Genomic DNA, 20560 nt, shown 5'->3' on the forward strand with positions numbered 1-20560 from the left:
ATTTCCAGGTAAAATCTAATATGACTGGACTATTAATTTTATTGTGGGTTGTTATAAATGATTCAACTGAATATTCCAGACCATTATACGGTCTGCGCTGTAGTACAATGCATTTGGAAAGGGTCGTTCATTTTTCCGATATGCATTTTTATCGCTTCCCGTCCCTCCCAGAAAATATAATATTTATTAATTTTAACCCATGGCAGACGTAAAACTTAAAAATAACCATTAAAGCGCAAATTAAATATTGCTAAAACGTCTTAAAGTACGCAGAAAAAGTAAAACCTACTAACTATATGAAGATTGTAGAAAATATATTTTCTATTTATAGACGTAAGAAACTCTTTCTCATACAGTTGAAAAACTTATAAAGTTATGAAAATCAAGCCAAGATAATTTATGTCACTTGTTTTGGATGTTCTATATTTAAAATTATTTGCCTTTATTTTTTCAAGTTCGTTTGCCTCACAATATACAATCTCCTTCCACATCATACTGACCTGATACTTTGGTGAATGAATTTCGGTAATTTTATGCGATTTCAATCCACCGCGGCTAAGCTAAAAAAAATACTCAGTGATATTCATATAAATTGAGAACATATTATAAAGCCATAGAACAACACTATTGAAATACTGATTAAATTAAACTTGGTACCTGCACAGGTTCTCAGCGTCCAGACGCGCCGACCGACTATCCAGAACGACTATGGATGGTTTTCGTGAGGTGCAGGCATCCAGCGCGTCTTCCGCCCTCACCGACGAGGCCTCCAGACCGAGTCTAGAGCAGCCCTCCGTGAGTGCGTCGCACACGCGGTCCCTATCAGGGAACATGGCGCACAACACCTAAAAACACAAATATATATCTTTAAATGTTAGAATAAGACGAAATTCGTGATGTAACGTATTCTCATAACAAACAGTACTACGCCGTTTTACTTGAATGCGTTGAATTGCAATGCTCAACTTTACACATTATTTACATCAGTGTTTGCAAGTGTTACTTATTTTATGCAGCACATGCTGAAAGGTTCATAATATGTTACTTAGCGAAATGTAACGCTTCGGAAATATGTTCATACAAAATAATATCAATAAATTACTCAGTTAGATTTTGTACAATAAAATATAATAGGTACACTACTAAAACCACCCCGTACCTACCAGTGACGAAGGGTGAGGTATGCTCTTAAGATCCGACATACATAGTGTACACTAAACTTTGTCAGTAATACGTATTTGTTTTCATGATTTAAGACTACAAACTGCAGATAGTGTTGGTTAGTTTTTTAAAAATCAATTAAGCCCTGCGTAAACCAACCCATAATTAATAAATAATCATTATATTCTTCTTTTTCTTCTTTCTCGGCACTACATCCCGGGGCGGGATTTGGCCTCCTCTACAATTGTCCTCCACACGCTCCTTTCCCTAGCTGCTCCTCTCCAGTCTCCAGCCCTCCCCATCTTTCTCCAGTCCTCTTCGATACAGTCAGCCCACCTCTTCTTTGGTCTGCCCCTAGACCGTATCCACTGTGGGATCCACTTGGTCATGATTTTTGGCTTCCTGTGCTTAGGAATTCTCTCAACGTGTCCATCCCACCTTAGTCTTTGGGATCGACAGAATTTCACCACCGTTTCATGTTTTATTAACTCTTCTAACTCGTGGTTCATTTTTATCCTGTAACTTCCATTTTCCAATGTGGGCCCGAAAATTCTCCTGATGATCTTTCTTTCGAATATGGCCAGTTTATGTTCTTCCCTTTGAGTGAGGCACCATGTCTCACAGCCATAGGTAGCTACTGGTCGAATAACTGTTTTGTAGATAAGCAGTTTGCTATTCTTGCTTAGGATTTTCGAACTCAGTAGACCCTTACAGGCGTAGAAGCACTTATTAGCAGCTATGAGTCGTATGTTCACCTCTTCTGTTGTTTTATTGAGTGTGTTTAGGTTAGAGCCCAGTGGAGCACTAAATACACAAGGGCATCATGGAACTGGATTTATTATCAATAATCATTATATATCTTATATATTTTTTTAAAGGTAGAATAATATTTTATATATATTATAGCTTAATTTAGGTAGGGCATAATAAATTAAAAATCTAACCAGCACCAACCATCTGTAATTATATTCTTAATTCAACGAAAGCAAATAAATACGACCGAAAAAGTGAGCACTATTTTTGTCGGGTCGCCCATAGCATACATAAATTATAATGGTTTGGTCGAGACAGGAAAAACGAGGAATGGTAATATCATCGAACAGAGAATCGATGAAATATATTTTTGTTTAGTATATCCATTCATATGGATAGCTTAGACAAGCTGGTATATGAGCAATATTTAACATACATAATTTGAAAATGATGTATGTACTTTTCTTAAAGTATGTATATTTACATCGCAGGTATTTTTAAATTATGTATGTTCAATAATATAAAGAATGCTATATTCTCAAATCTGTATTATCCGTTAAATAAAAAATAGCTTATTAAATTATTAGAAAGTGCAAGTACGATTTAACTAAAATTTGGAGTGATGAGGGCGTCAGTTAGTAATTAGGGCACATAATTATTGATAAATTGATTTAAAACACAAAAATTGATAGCCAAAAATGAACGCATTTTTTTTGAGCATTTCAACATAACTTATTATTTCCGACGTAATTAGATAAGACTTAATTGGTAAAGCACATTAGCGCAAATCTACTGACTTATGTCACGTCGGGCGTTGTATTTTTTCAAAAATGTTTTTTAGTGGGTGTATATCTGAGGTGTTTTCAAAGTATGTATGTTCAATATAAGGAATGGTACATTCTCAAATCGTCTGAATTATTCGTTGTGGATTACTTACCCTCAGAGGGTCCTGCTGGGGTACAGTAATCCCTCCCATCAGTCCGCCGCCTGCAGCGTTTCGGTTCTGAAATAAAAGAAAATATACGTTATTAAGTAAATGTGATAACACTGATAACAGTATGTTATATTGTATTCATCGTCTCATTACAAGTAAACTTAGACCAATATTAATTATTTATGCCAAAAGCAAAATTGATAAAGTATCAAAATTACGATAGTGTGTCATCTAGGTACCTGCTATCACCATCATAATAATGCATCGCTAAGGCATGTAAGTTGATTATATTATTATTATGACTGAACTTAAACATGCCGGGTATATAATTTGGTATATTTGGCTGTCTCTCTACGTAAAATAATCGACTCAGTATATTCTTCACCAGGTTACAGTTTGCATTATATTGTGAATGTTTTGGTTACGGAACAAGTCGAACATGTTTCGCATTTTACATGACCAGGTATATAATAATTAATAATACAATCAGATATATTCGCAAAAAAACAGAGAATATCGTCAATACTATCAGATTTATAAATTGATATAATTAACTATTTAAGTGAATCTTAAATAGTCTCCAGTGTCAAAGACGAAAGTCATGTTCAACTGCTTTGCGGGCCAAAAAGAGATCCTCATCAATGGCACTCAGCTCGAACATGTGAAAAGCTACATATAACTGGGACAACAAGTGTCTATAGATGGATGTATATTTGATGAAATTGTTCGCAGAGTAAAGCTAGGCTGGGGTGCTTTTGGCCGCCTGAATAATGTCTTCAAAAGTGACCTTCCATTGTGCCTAAAGCGCAAAGTGTTCAACCAGTGTGTGCTTCCCGTGATCACAATGCGTGTGAAACATGGACCCTAAGTAAAAGAGAGATCCAGAAACTTAGAGTAGCACAACGTGGTATGGACAGGTGCATGCTGGGCATAACGCGAAAGGACAAAAAGAGGAATGAGTGGATAAGGAAGCAGACAAGAGTTTGCGATGTAATAGAGTTTATTAAAAGCCTTAAATGGAGATGGGCTGGACACATAGCTGGAAGAAGAAACAATCGTTGGACAAATCTAGTCATCCAGTGGTATCCAAGAAGTACAAAACGTCCGCAAGGTAGACCTAGAGGCCGCTGGATCGATGAAATGATAAAGTTCTGCAGAAGTACGTGGCAACGCAATGCACAGGACCTAGAGAAGTGGAAGCAGTTTGAAGAGGCCTTCATCCAGCAGTGGATAGATTCAGGCTGATGATGATGATGATGATGAAGTGAATCTAAAATTAAGTCGCGAGTATAATTATGTAATGCTCACGATGGCCAAGCGTATAGCCGTTATAGCCTTATAACGTAGTGGGCCCCGGAGTCATTCCAAAATAAGGTTCCATGAATAAACAGAACATGAAGAAACAGAACACCGATAAACAAAACTATGAAATTTCACGAAAAATATAACAAGTAATATTGAAATTGTCGTATCTCTATATTATGTTGTATAGATTTTTAATAACACAGGTTTTCTATACGCTGTAAAAATCAAATTATATAATTTAAACATTCCTAATCGCTGGAAAACCTCGATTAAACGGAATTCAGCTCGGTGTTGCCGGCAAGCTAAATATATCTCGTTTAAATCAATCTAATATGTTAAAAATTCTTGAGTGACTAGGTAAAACGAAATAATGAGTTTAATAATTTTGTGGAGTTGTGCGTGATTATCAAAATCAAGCAGATAAATTAGGGCTTTTACGCCGAATGGTCAACATTTGCTTTTCCCTGCACCACACGCCACGTCTCCAGACCCCTTTATGCAAGCCTATACCGTGGCGTAACGAACGTTAAGTGCTCTTCAAAGTTGTTCTGAAAGTGTCCCAGGAGCAACTTTCGTGTGCGTGATTCCTATTTCGATATAATGTGTTACGGTCAATTCTCGATTAGAAAAGACCTTCTCGGTCGCCGTAAAATGCCAAAAACTTTGAAAAGGCTGAGAAATTTTCCCTTATAGACACAAAGTTGCAATGGTCGACCGGTCCAACTGAGGGTCGAACCGACTTGAGAAGTTCTACCCTTTCAACCGACATATGGGACACTCCCAGAGGATGTGATCGGCATTCTGCAATTCGCCACATAAGCAAGTCGGAGCCGAATGGCCAACACGCAGTGATTATATTATATTAAATATTTAAATATATTTCTTTTAAAAACTGAAGTTTTATACGTATTTAATTATTAAATAGATAGGACAGAAACGAATATTTTATTCATCCACTGGGTGTTTTGTTTTGTCACCGTTCTGTTTCTATTTTATCCGGTTACCCTCAAAATTATATTTAGTTTTTCAATGTGTGTGTTTGGACCCAAAATACGGACCTAATATGTTAAAAAAGTAGCCGATAGTAGTAGTATATGGTAGTAGTGTAGGATATAGTAGTATATTTTTTTTTAAATTAGGACTGGCCATGAGGTTCAATGACAGAACCTAGTGTAGTAGTAAAACAATCTCAAAACACCCAGTACCTATTTTAGATAATTACATAAGTATAATATTGAACATACATAATTTTGAAAAACACTTTCTGAAAAAATATATTAAAACCGATAGAAAAAATCTTTTTTTAAACAAAATAAGCCACCCCGGCAGGGAATCGAACCCTGCATCTCCCGGGTTTGCGCCATATCCGCGCATTACCTTTATGCTACGCGGTGACATACTAATTGCGACAAATTTTAACTATTGGCCACATTTAATACCCACTCATTAGCGCTCTTCTAAATCAAGCTACTTTGGCAATTGATTTTTGTTTATTAAATCAAAGTAGATACCTATTAATTCATAACATAGAGGTAATGCGCGGATGGGACGTAAACCCGAGAGATGTAGGATTCGATTCCCTGCCGGGGTGGCTTACTTTTTTCAAAAAAGATTTTTTCTATTGGTTATAATATATTTTCTCAGAAAGTGTCTTTCAAAATTATGTATGTTCAATAATTAGAATGGTACATTCTTAAATCTTGTGAATTATTCGTTGAATAAAAGAAATAGTTAATTATAAGTATAATATATTGTGACTTCAACGTGAATCCAACCCGATGCTCTTTGATGAGAAGCTAATGCCATGCATCGGACTACTGAGCGGACAATAATTCGCTGATTTAATCCGTAATACCAAATTTGTAACTCCATAAGTGATATATAAATTAAATTATTATGATGTGTTCAGTAAAGAAAGTGTTCTCCAAAATCTACGGTTGTATATCACGTTTGAACGTTAACCGGTAACACTGTACAACATACATATTCATCATATGACCCATTCTCGGCTAATAAATAATGAATACACACGTATTAATAAATATTCATGATACCATGCTGTTTCCTTGATATATCGCTACGAAATTAAAGAGAATATATTATTATGTTGATTATTTAGCTTTTCGAAACAAATATAAATGATCGGATTGACGGATTGGAGTCTCACCAAAACACGAGACGTGAAAAGAAAACATAAAGTGAGCAGCGAGGGCTATCGAACTTTCGACAGAAATAATAATCGAATATTTGTATGTATTTGCATTTGAACAAATTCAACTAACGAGAGTCGAACACAGTCATAAGTAGGGCCCGGATTTGTATGCAACAAAAAACATGGTTATATGCATGCACGTATGCACTTAAAATCAATAAAATATGCACTAAAACCGAAGAAATATGCAGTTAAAAATTGACATTTTTTGTGGGAAAAAATTGTAAATACCCACTTTACCCAATATTACTGACAAAAAATCGAATAACTAGTTAATAATTTTTCAACATAATACGATATCAGAACAAAAAACACAAACAAAGAATATACAGTTAATCAATTACAATTTTCAAAATAGTTTTTTTACAAGTACCTACAAATAATTGAATAATAAATGCAATGTAAACCAAACATTACTTAAAAAACAAAAACGACACACTTAACTATTCCTAAATACTATTTTCTTTTTTTTGCCCGAAAAAAAATTACATTATTTTTTTCATTAGTATTTTGTTTATATGCGGAAAACTACCTCTTAACGTCCACTTGGGCAAACTTTAAATAATCACTTCACTTTTCCACTGATAAATCCACAGCTAGGAGATGGTATTAAAAATGAAAGTGCATCTAAACTATCTTCCTTCCTAACTTAGTTATATTTCGATAAAATAATTAAAAAAAAAAAAAAATTATACATTCAAATGCTGGAAAATATGCATTTATTTATGAAATATGCGCTAATGTCTCAAATATGCTCTAACGTCTCAAATATGCATTTATATGCACAATAAAATTTTATTTTTGGATTCTGTGTCTTTCAAAACAGATTTCTGTGCAACTCTCATAGCTGTGCATATACCCCAACAAAACATGCACTAGCATATAAATCCGGGCCCTAGTCATAAGCCACCTCTCAGATCAAAACTCGTCTCGTGTGCCGAACAAACCTTCCGAGAACTGAGATCCAGTGTTCGGAGCCCGAGAAGGATACAACTTGTCGATTGCAACAGCCAGATGTTTTCTTCAAACGAATCAGTCGCATTCGAACAATCTGCGGAGCTCCATTTGGCAATGTGTGTTTTGTTATTTGTGTTAAATAACGATGACGTCACATCGACGTATTCGACATGTTTTAAGGCGAGACGAGTTTTGATGTGAGAGCCGGCTAAAGCAAACACCTGCATGAGTATTAGCCGGCTCACACATCTAAACTCCAGATCGTCTACGGCACAGCCGTAAATCAAACTTTCTAGGAATGTCGCACCGATGTTTCATATTTGAACCGCGCACATAGGCACCTAGCGACAGTCGCGCGTAACCTCTCAAAACGTCAAAATATACTCTAACTAGTGACCGGCGAGCTTAACGTATGTATAGAAATGACATCTCGGCGTTAAATTGGGGACTATGTTGAATTTCGTTCACCATGCGAGGACGCAGGTCTATAAGGCTGGGACGACCTTCCAGTCGGCCGTATGGCTGGTGACGGATGGGGTGCCTACGATGCCATATTCATGGATATTGCTGCCTACGCTGCTTGTGTTTGGTGTAAGTGTATCCACAAAAGTGCCAAAATTAGGAATATCCTTTTAAGTGGGCTGTGCAGTGCATTGTTATCTATCACAAAGGTCTACTGCACAACTTCCAGGGACGCGCTCCCTGTCTTGATCGGAACCCTTCCTCTTGACCTGCACATACAAGTACGCGGTGCATCCAGGATGCTCCTCAAAGGTGAGAAGGCTATTGGTGGTGACTTTAACCTTGCCCCGCCTCAAAACCTTGATGCTGAAAAAGCATCCATGAGGAAGCGGGACAATACGACTTATAACACTTTCATAAAACCCCTTTATCAACTTATTTATTTGGAAATTAAACCTCTTAGGAATAATCATTAAAAACCTTAAACCGAATGGGTTATATATCTACATTGTACGCTTTCTAGACGAGAGCTTTAGAAATTAAGCTATCAACCCATATTTCTTAACGAATATGCATTCGATGTGTTTTTCAGCCAATAATGGCAACCATGTTTTTTAATCGAGGTTAACAATACTACTATGATTCACGTATGCAGTCAAGATATATTTTTTAGTAAATGTGTATATTTCGACATATCACAGTTTTGTTCTTATAATATATGATAATTGAAATCGATAATAATAATATAATGAATAGCTCACGTCTTGTCATTCATATTTGAAAAAAAATTAAGCTTACACGTGCGTCATAGGTACGTGTAAAAGCTTGCGGGCCATTTGTTCAATTAGCGATGCACGTAACGAGTAACTACGGACGCGACGCGCGGATAACCTTTCAAAACATCATCATCAGCAGCCAATAACGAATTTCGTTTGCGCGCGAAAGTTGTTTTCGCGGCTACGTGGGACGTTCAAACACACAGACAGTTTGCTCGCTTAAACTATGCTCATTTTTCATCTGATATATGAAAATGACAAGGCGTTAATCACAAATAATAAAAAATATTTTACATGACGGCTATACAGCCGTAATGTGTGTATATTTCTGGCCCAAAGAGATAACATGTCATGCAAGCAGTATTTTATTTAGTAGAAGCAAGGCGCTATAAAAATAATATTATCGTTCTTTCGACGGTATAAAATCAGTAGTATTTTTAAAAACTACATGCTATTATATTAGTTCATTACTTGACAGTATTAAATATTAATATAAAATAATTACAAGATAAAAGGAACTTTTAAATACCACGTTTTTAAATTTTCTGTTGAACCATATTATAAACTTGACAATTATAGGTATGTATTAATAATTTAGGACAAATTTTTTTTTTTTCCAATTTTGCAACGAACAAACAAATATAGAATACTGAAATGTCATTTTGATTTCCACAGTAACGCACGTATATATTAATAATTTAGTTGCTAGGACCACCCCTTTAGCAACCAATAATAGTGGATTGGATTACGGATTTCTTCCGAAATAACTTTTCATACAAAACAGAATGAACTGAAAATGAATTCAATTCTACTTAAAGATGGCTAAAAGTATTAAAATAATGTATTGGCACCGTGTTCTGATATATTCTAAAAGTTTTAAATGTCTAGCTAGTCGGGAAGTTAGTTAAAAATCGATTGAAACATTTGTACTGGATAAACAACCACCGGACAAACAAGAATACGAGCTAAGAAAAACGTGGTAAAATGCATAATAGTATGATCACAATATTGTGTTGTACAGTAATCCTTTCCACGTTTTACACGCCAAAGTGAGGCAACTCAATTGGACAGACCATGTCATATCAAAGTCGCGCATATAAAAACGTCTCGTCTGGAACATGGTGTTATAAAATCGTATTTGATATAAGATGTAAATCAATATAATTATATAATATGATTCAATGTAAGTCAATATCTGACCAAATTCCCACAGTAATATGTTATATTGCAAGGGATGTTTTTATATCAATAAATAAGGGATACCTTTAAGATTAAGTACTGATTATAGATAAGATTTATTGTGTGATTTTAAAGAGTAGGGATGTTTCCACAATGATTAGGGAAGTAATAATATAAATTGTGATGTACCATGGAATCGATAGTTACGATGCTTTTGTGTAACATCTATTGATAAGGGATATGTTCTCATCATCATTGTCCATGTGAATATATCGCAAAGAATATCTATTAAGTATCCAGCCAACCTATATATTGAGCACCTAGCCAATATAACGAGACTCTTGTTATAGATCTCATACGTTAACTTGTGTATATTTAATACCTGCTTATACAATTTTCTATTAATGAATCAAATAAAGTATTTTAATAAAGTCTGGTCAAACCGTGCGATAACAGTATTTTTTGAATGAAAACAAAATCACATCGACAAATTCGACGTGTTGTAGTCGTGGAGAATTTCTATATACAAACGGGCTGAAAGATATAAGACAACCACCGAAGAGACTCGTTATATATATAGCGGATAAAAAAAATTGAGGCAATAATACTGTGTAGAAAGACACATCATTTTTAAGGAAAATGCAGTGGCAGCAAAGAACTAGGGTCCGAGAAGAGTGGAGAGAGCTAGGCGAGGCCTTCACCCAGCAGTGGATTGACCACGGCTGATTATTATGATAATGAATACGTAGCATTATTGAACATTATTAAATCTTGTGAATTATTCGTTGAATAAAAAAAATAGTTAATTATTAAAAAGTGACATCATAGAATAGTAAGTTTTTTTAAAGTGCAATATATTCGGTGGTGTTCATTTCAGTTCTTATCAGTTTACAGGAATCTAGCGGCAAACAAATTTTTGAAAAAAGCCGATGTACTGGATTATTTGTTAGGTTATCATAATTGAATTCATGAATTTTGCCAAAATCGGCCATAAAAATTAACGCGGTTTCCGAGTGGCTTCACATAAACCGACTTTTTTTCTTTCTTTTTTTAAATAATATAGATTTTAAAATGTTAAAAAAATATCCTTACGTGTAAATTTTATACATTCTTCAAATATTCTTAGTTTTATCGTGATATTATAATACCTAAGCGATTCCGCGGGTTCAATTCTTACTTAATTTATAGAGTTCTAAATGTAGATTGACCCACTTTATAACTCGAATGGTTTCAGCTGGTTATAAAACACCGAGCATAATATTTACAGTATTGTAAAATATTGTTTACATTAATTTATTAGGTTCACACAATCACGTCTTCTTGTTTGTTTACCACTATATACAACACGGATTATTGCAAATAATAATTGCTCATTTGAAACATTTAGTTTTTTCTTTTTTTTTTAAATCATACAAGAGTCTCAATCGTCGGCTAATTAATGTTTGCTGATAATCCGAGCTAGAAGTTGAAATCCAGGGTAAACATTTCCAATTTTATTTACATTACACTTTTCATCAGTAAAAATATAGAGACCCGGAACAAATCGCTTTTGAAATCGTAGTTGAATTTTAAATTAAATGAATTGCTCGGTAAACGTTCGCGGTTGAAGTTTTAAATTATCAATAAAGCCTTCTCCAGACTCCAGACCGACATACATCTACTCGTATACAAATAAATATTGTAGAAAAACTGCTTAAAAGTTGTAAATAAAGTGAAAAAAATATTTAAAAAACCTTTCTAAAAATAACTATTTTTTATGATCCACCGTGGACGCAAAACATGCAAATAATATACTAACAGAATAACCTACCATAGCCATTTTTCAGGAAATCTTTAAGTGTTTCATCGGAAGTAGCGACGTATACTTTGGCGAAATGTTGTTTTGATTAAGATCAAAAATTTTTACGATGTGGACTGACCAAACTACATTTAACGTGTTTAGTTTCAAACAAATGATTACGCACGTATATTTATGTATGAATGTATGACAAGATTTTGCGATGTCATAGAGGTGGCTATACAGATAAAATTGCAATGGGCTGGACATGTCGCTCGACGAGTGGACAACCGCTGGACAAATTATGTCATACAGTGGTACCCAAAGGGCACTAAACGTCCCCAGGGAAGCCCTAAAACCCGCTGGATAGACGAACTCATAAAGTTCGGTGGATGTACGTGACAGAAAATAACTAGGGACCGAGAAAAGTGGAGAGAGCTGGGTGAGGCCTTCATAGAGCAGTGGATCGACCTTGAGATATGACATTTATTAATAAAAAAAATTACATTTAGATTGATCGAGAGAGTTATGAATTAATTCGATAACTTATAAATATATTGTAAAATAATTACGGTTTGTATTTTATTGATTACTTTTTAATGATTATGAATAATTTTGAATTGCTAGATTTTTAATAAAAAACATTTTTTGAACAAATATGTTCTTACCTAAAGGCATTAAAAAATAATACAAAGTAAGTAAGTATGTAGTTTATATTTCGAATGATTTCTTAATTTAAATGTTGTCCGCCGATCTGTAAAGACGTAGACACTGGAAGCTCAGATTCGGTGAAAACTGAAGAAATTATTGGAAAGAACCATAATTTATAATTCCTTTGGCCGAATTTTTGTTGGGTACAAAGAAAAGACAGTAAACATTTTAACTAAACGTATACACATGAAATTTTATTTTGTAAAGGGTGAATATAAAAATAGTAATTTTAAAGATTTACCTCAGTTATTATCACACTAGTCTTTGGCGTCTGCGGCTCAGACGGTGGTTGAAAATACCTCTCAGATACAGACGAAGTTGAAGAACCCTCCTCTTCCTGAATCTTATCCAAAAACATACTCGGTTTCACCGAAACTCGTCTATTTTCAGGCATAAACCCTTTATAGATATGATGTCTGTTACTACTGCAGCTGGTATCGTCTTCTTCAGACGAAAAATACCCCATGTTGTCTACGTAATCTAACTGCATCTTCGAGAAGTCTTCTTCAGTGTTGAAGAACTCCTCGTAGGCAGGCGGGTTGGATATCTTCCTGCGGAACGCGGCATCCTCGAGAGAGTCGACGGGGTATCGCGACGGCCTTGGAGGTATGCTAGAGTTTCTATGGTGCAGGCTGTAGCCGGTCGTATCCCTGAACATCTTGCGGAGGCGTGTGAAGCATCCAGGTTTTTCGACGTTACTGCTGTCCATGTGAGGCAGTGATGATCCAGCGTGCGAAGCAGCACTGCCACTGGAGCTGTTGTTTCGATTAGGCATTTTTATGGTTCCAGAATCACTTAATTTTCAGAAAAAATTACACTACACGAGTAATCATCGTTCAAAATAAAATTTGTAATTATTAAGTAATTATTTTTACGTCAATTATTAAACGCATGTCTATTATTATCATTTTTCTAATATTATAATAAATAAATAAATATTTTTATTTAAATTAAACAGCAAACAAAAAGTGCACTATATAAATTTGGTATTTTATTATGATTATAAGCATGGACCCTAAGTAAAAGAAAGATCCAGAAAGTTTGAGTAGCACAGCATGGTATGGAGAGGTGCATGCTGGGCATAACGCTAAAGGACAATACTCGGGAGGATGGACACAGCACTAAAAGAAGAGACATTCGCTGGACAAATCTAGTCGTCCAGTGGTACTCAAGAGACCTAGAGGCCACTGGATCGATGAAATGGTTAAGTTCTGCGACATTAAATGGAAACACAATGCACAGGACCGAAAGAAGTGAAATCAACTTGGAGAGGCCTTATCCGGCAGTGGAGAGAATCAGGCTGATGATGATGATGGAATTTATTTTTAAATTATAGTAGATATTACCATATTTGTATTTTCAATAATACCTACTTACAAGAAGTTTCAATTCAACTATGTAGTCCATTTTCTACACGCAAAATTTATGTGTAGGAGAAACATTTGACTTGCTTTTATATACCTAAGAAAATATTATTATTTTTATTTACAGTATTGAAGGACATTTTGAATATTAACTGTTTGCAAACTAGCGCCACATTTCATAACATACGTACAATATACTCCACGGTGAAATGTTCAACGAACAACTTGTCATTTTTAAATGATCAAATGTTATACGAACACACGTTTCAAGTACAACGGTTTACGAAGAAGTGTCCTGTGATAAACTGAAATGTAACCAATTGCTCGAGTGATAAACTACTGTATTTTAAATCCTGCATATTTCTCTGAATTAAATATTACTTTTATCATATCTGAACAAGTAAAATAATTATTATAATGTGTATTTAATAATTAAACACTTAATCCGAGGTAACCGCTTAATTTTCCGATGAAAATTTTCCTCGTATTCGCTAGATAAGGAGCATCTTATGAATGCACTTACACTATAATGATTACTTATTTTGATAACGACCAAACACATATAATTATTATAATCGGTAATCGGAATTTTTATCATAAAAAACAGGTTAGAATACTTTGCTTAGCAATTTATAAATTTTATTATTAAGGTATGTAAAAATATATCACACATTTAAGTTCACAAGTAATAATATGCATAGAGTGACTTCCATGTGGATAGGCAGGCCATGGGTTGCTTAGTACTAGTAATAATAACTATCTATCATTACAACTTTTGAAAGCAGTGGTGGCTTTCTGTTGAGCGGACGATGCAAACACTTCGTTAGAAAGTACCGACTAGGGAATCCAATCCCGAGCCAAAATTCTGATCCAGGGATTTTAAGATTACAATTTGACAATCCCGGTATTGGCATTTTTTTCTATGGTTAATATAAAAAAAATTATATTTTTTACAAATAACATTCATAAAATCGCTCAAAAATAAATCTAGTATAATTTATACCATTTAAGACATTTATTGTTAATATTGTGTACGTTCAATCTTGGAAATACATAAGTTTAATATTTCGATTTAATATTACAGTAAATAATATTGTTATATAAATAATAATGTGAATTTAATACGAGATTGTTGTTTCTGATAGTAAAGACTTAATGAATTGGTTATCAAGATTTAAAATAGTAAAACAAATCATGGTGTTGGCCTTTCCGTTTCAAAAATCTAATTAGTCAGCGAAATATGAAACTGCCGTAAAACGCATGAGATCGTGGTGGAATTACTTTGTTAAAAGTGCGAAGTATTTTTTTCCCCAATCTTTCTCATTTTAATTATTTTTTTTTTGTGAAAAAATTAAATGAATCGGCAACTTACACATGGGCATTAATCAAATTTCATTCAAACTATGTAGTTATTTGTTATTAAAAGTATTTTTTCTGTTATATTTTCGTTTTTATTTTATTTTACATAAAAATTGAAAAAAAAATCAATCCCGAAAGTTTAGGGATTATGTTTACCAATCCCGGGATTCATAGGTATTGAAAATAGCTCGGGATCCCGGGATTGGAATCCCTGGTACCGACGTCTCAGTTTAAAGCAGGGGGGGCAAACTTTTTGGATGGAGGGCCAAATTCAAGAATTCAAAATGAGCGGCGGGCCGCAAGTAAAATACCATTTTTAGATATACACTATTTATTATCACGAAAAATAAACATTTTTGTAAATTTAGGTGTTAATTTTGTAGTTGATATTCTCAAAACTGCTTGTAAATGGGCATCGGAGATATTTTATCGTAAAGAATTTTTATTGAGGTTCATGATCGAAAATGTTTGTTCACATATATAGGTTGATCCAAAAATAACGAACATTTTTCTTGCATAATCTTTAAGTTGGTCGAATTTGTCTGAATTGAGGGCATTGTAAAGTTTGGAGATTTCTTCACGACCGCGACGATGCAATTCTCTTAAATCAGTGTCACACTGCAGATCAATAATCTCAAGTTGTAGCTCTGTCGGTACACTATCAATGTCTATTGAAAATGGATCACGTATTATTGCTAAACTTGTCTCAAATTTTCGGAAGTCACCAAATCTTTGTGAAAAATCGTCATTCAGAGCTTTAATAATTTTACCATTTCTCCAAATTTATATTCTGAAATATTCAGCAACTTCAAAGTTGGAAAGTGGTCCACGTCGTTATTCGATATTTGTCGAAGGAATAACTTGAGTTTTAATTGAAATCCATTCAAACTTTTTACCATATCATGGGCATATATTTTTTTTCCTTGTAACGCGGAGTATTTAAATGTGTCACGATCTTCAACGTAGAAAATAGTGGTTACATAGTGTGAGACGAGGCGCAAGGAAGACGTACTGAGATAATACATTTACGAAACAACCAATTCTTCAAATTTTAATCTATTGTCAATATTTTTTAAGTGCAATTAATGAAGGCGGGCCACAAAAAAATACCCGGCGGGCCGCAGTTTCCCCCCCCCCCCCTGGTTTAAAGGAATATCCAAACTTGTCAAAACATCATCTTCACGCACCTAAAACCATCGCCGTTTGATAATAGGTTTCGCAGAAATTAATACTTACTCTAATTCACAGTAGATGATAAAATTATGTACATATATCATTTTTTTTTTAAGATTTTAGTTGCAATTGTCAGTACAAGATAGTACCTACCTGAAATAACAATCTTGCATACGATTTGAGACTAAAACGAATGGGGAAGGCATTCTAAGTCTGCCTAAGGGATGTCACTGTGTGCATACACCACAAATAGATCGAACAACGTACTCTATAATGGAGATACCTATTCATACGAAACGTTTTTACAATGCTTGTTACTGATTCTTGATCAGTTTTAGCGTGGTTAAATAAATTGGTAGTTAATAATATTTTATGCATTGGCAGCTATCTAAGCTAGCTAAATCTTTTTGACTTTGATTAGTGTAACAGTAGACCTTTTTACATTAAAAAATATATATACTTTGATATAAAATACAAAAGCCGATCGCCAATATAGCAGCTCAATTTAGAAAGCATTTCAGTGAGTATTAAAAAGGCCAATAGTTAAAGTAAGTCGTTATTAAATATGACTCCTTTAGCATAGTGGGCTATGTGTGTGGGCGCGATACACGAGAGATGCAGGTTCGATTCCTGCTTTATTCTGATTCCTGTCTTAATTTTTTCAAAAAGATTTTTTCTATTGGTTATAATATATTTTCTCAGAATAGTTTTCAAAACTATATAATATGTTCAAAAAAATAAGTTTTGTATATTATTTTTTAATGTACATTATAACAGAATTCTCTAATATTAGACATAAAACGTTATCATATTTTTAAATTCAATCAGTTGTAATGTACCTACTGTACTATTTAATATGGGTGTATAAGATCGGTAGGTATAAGAAAGATTCGATATAACCAGCGGTCATAATGGATGATCTAAAATAGAAGCCAGCGGCCACAGTTGGTTTATTTATCTGTTTACAGCATCACTTTTTTTACGGTAACATATATTATATTATATATATATAATAAAACTCCACAAGATTTACACGATTCCAATATTACACCCACATTAACTAAAACAACCCGTTATATCAATTGTCATTTTTAAAATATAATTTCTAGCACGTTATATTTAAAAAAAATACCCCGCGTTAAAATAGTAGGCCACATTATCGCAACGTATTATGCCAAGAAACCGCACTTTAATAATGAGACCGGTGCACAAGATAGTATAATATATTTTAAACATTGATAAGGTCCCCCGCTCATTATCTTAGGCTCATTGAAAGATAAGCGAACAAGTAATCTATAAAGTATCAGGAATCTTTCTTGTACATACTGTTGTCATATCGACTTATCGCGTTATCAGCTTCTTACAGTGTTTAAATGATAAGTACTACATGGCTGACGATTTTGAATTAATTATAATCTGTATAGGTACACGTGAGGCTAACCGCCACCATCGCATATGACGTAATATTTCAAAACAGCTGTTGCCATTTGCGGCCATTTTGCGTTTTTTTATTAACAATTATTTATATTTAACCGAACACACAAACAATTTTTTTTTTCGACCATGTCCGATCCTAATAGGATCATATGGGCTTCCACAGAGTAGAGGTTTGTATTAACAGATTTTGTTTTCACGAGAAATGGATGTCACTCACTTGCTCAACCTATTAGGTCCATACCCTGACTCACACACAAATTGAAAAACAATATGTGTACTTGCCAGACCCAGGATTCGAACCTCAGACCCACTGCGTGATAGTCTAACGCTTAAGCCGCGCGGCCACCGTGGGTGTACAACCGTAACCGTACATCCGTACCGTACCGTACGGTAACTGTACAAAACAATACAACCGTAATTTAAGGGCGGACGTGCTCAGCGTGGGTCAAAATGGAGCTTTTAGTCTATTTTCAAAGCATGATCCTAGACATTCCTTAAACGTTGTAGATAATCTATTTATATAATTTTGAAGCCTTATTATCCTTTATATTTATTTTAAACATTTGATGACTGCATAAAGTATTTTTATTACATAAAATAGTATTCTTTTAAACCTCTCGCTCTAATGTTTTAGAATATAGATGGATAATAAGGCTTCAAAATTATATAAATAGATTATCTACAACGTTTAAGAAATGTACAAGTATCATGCTTTGAAAATAGAATAAAAGCTCCATTTTGACCTACGCTGAGCATGTCCCCCCTTAATGAATAATGAGTAATGATATTTCTTTGAATTTGGAACGATACATATAAATAGATACCTACACATTCTTATCAACAAAATTATTAATTACACTATTTTTTAAATCAAAGAGTGTAATTATAATAATTATCGATCTCTTTGCTTTGAAAATCATTCTCTCAAAGTCTCAATATAAACTGTTGTAATTTTAGTGTGAAATAAAAGAAATGTCAGGCATAAAAGGTGAAATGTAGAAAATTTTGGCAATGATCAACGGTTAATTATATTGAGACTTTGAGAGAATGCTTTTATTGATCATCAATTATTAATGAATATTAACAACAAGTAACAACAGTGTTGCAGAATTGACACTTTTTTATTTACTTATATTATTATATAATATATTATTCATATTAATGGTTAGAGGGGGGTGTCAATTTGGATTCGCACCCGGGCGGAAACCACCATTTGAGTATAGACTGTGAATTTGTTATAATTATGGAAATGCTACTATTTTAGTCGGTACATTGGAGAATTTCAATTGAATATTTATAGTCACTTACTTTTTTCACATTTGATATTTCTGAAGAATCCCGCGCGCGTATCAATGACCCGTGTTTGGCTTGCAGGCTGCAGTTTACCCACCTCTGCCGTAGTGTAATACTACATATTTTGACATTTTATTAAAATTATTAACTTATGAATAAATATGTATATTTTGGTAATATGTATAAGAAGCATTATCTTTATTTTAAATACCTACTTACGTACTTTTTAAAACGTTCTTTTTAAATATAATATGATTAAATAATACAGACTATTGAAATCAACGATTTCAGATAAAAAAACAAACTATTCATACTGAGGACATGATTGATGTTATATAAAAATAGTAATTATAAGAGAAGTAAGATCACAACGTTTTGATAATAATTATTATACGCATTATAATAAACTATTTTTTAGCATTGATAATTGAATATACATAGTTTGAAAATACCTGAGAGAAATATAATACCTAACTGATGTAGCGGAATGACTTCGAAAAGATCAAAACGTCGCAAGCGCTAATTAGACGGATTAGAATTTAACCCTATGTTAACTCCGTAATTTTTACTCACAGTCTTACAGCCAGTCAGCTTAGTCTGATTAGCTCTGACCCTTTTTATCATAGAGGTCCTCTATTTTGAAACTACCCCCTTATACTGTCGGGATTCGTTTCTAGTGTTAAGTGTGTTTATCTAGTTGTCAAATGCGATACCTACCTGAACTGAACTAATTCTTTGGCAAGGTCGACTGGTTATTTGGTTGAGCGAGTCATCTTATCTTGTTAATCTATATTCGTGTACCGTTTGAAGAATTCTCAATTATTATTGATTAATCTCTGTAAACCGGAAGTGTTTCTATTTTATAAATAAACCAACTTATACTAGGTAGTAGAAAAAATCTTTTTGAAAACAATAAGAACCCGCGATCACTGGACTCATGTCAAAGAGCTCTAACAACTAAGCTACCCTACCTATCTAATTGCAGTTGTTACATTATATTATTATTTATTTGACATTTTCATACAAAAGATTGCTTCAACTATAACTCACCTACATAGCCTACATAGTTTAAATAATGTATACTGAGAATAATATCACGAAGAGTTATGTTTACTAATGTTTGGTAGTAGATGATAATATGCAGGAGATATATGGTCGTTATTGTGTGAAATTTTGAAGGAGAGTTTATTAATATTAATACGAGAATACACTGAATACAATAAACACAAATATAAAGATGACAGCTTGAGATTATAATCGCGGGTGATTATATTAATAAACTGGGAGACTTGATTCGAGTGGAATGACGGTTGACTATGTCGAGTGAAGGACTCGTGACGAACTCGACGAGTGACATGACGAGTACATATTTTACAGAGATATTATCGCAATTAACAGATCATAACAGACCCTACTGATCTAGTTATGATTGAGAAAATGCTGACAATTTTAATACCGCTCTATTGTTTTGGTTTGACAACAAAACATACATATTAAATTGTGTCACTCATTTAATGCTGAGTGGTATGATTGCTAAAACTGCATTTGAATCTACGAAGTTTTCCTCGCGTTTAAAATTAAAAATAAATAAGAAGAGTCTGAGCAAACATATTTTCATATTCATAGAAAACTGCAAACAGCGTGTTTCATTTTAGATAATGCAGGTGTTTTAAAAAATGTATTGCTATAATATAAATATATAAAATA

At 33.8% G+C, this 20560-nt stretch overlaps 1 protein-coding gene across 1 annotated transcript in view; it reads right to left on the reverse strand.

Annotated features, from left to right (window-relative positions):
• The window catches only part of Pde8 (phosphodiesterase 8), a 460289-nt gene that overhangs the window by 180060 nt on the left and 259669 nt on the right, over nt 1-20560 (reverse strand). Inside the window, exons 6-7 of the mRNA XM_085943675.1 lie at nt 2852-2917; nt 658-845 (exon numbers count right to left, since the gene is read on the reverse strand). Of these exons, the coding sequence (XP_085799801.1) occupies nt 658-845; nt 2852-2917 (254 nt within the window). The remainder of the gene's footprint in view (nt 1-657; nt 846-2851; nt 2918-20560) is intronic.

This window comes from Rhyacophila brunnea, unplaced genomic scaffold, assembly GCF_057557595.1.
Source record: "Rhyacophila brunnea isolate RB1 unplaced genomic scaffold, BYU_Rbru_1.0 scaffold_16, whole genome shotgun sequence".
Taxonomy (NCBI): domain Eukaryota; kingdom Metazoa; phylum Arthropoda; class Insecta; order Trichoptera; family Rhyacophilidae; genus Rhyacophila; species Rhyacophila brunnea.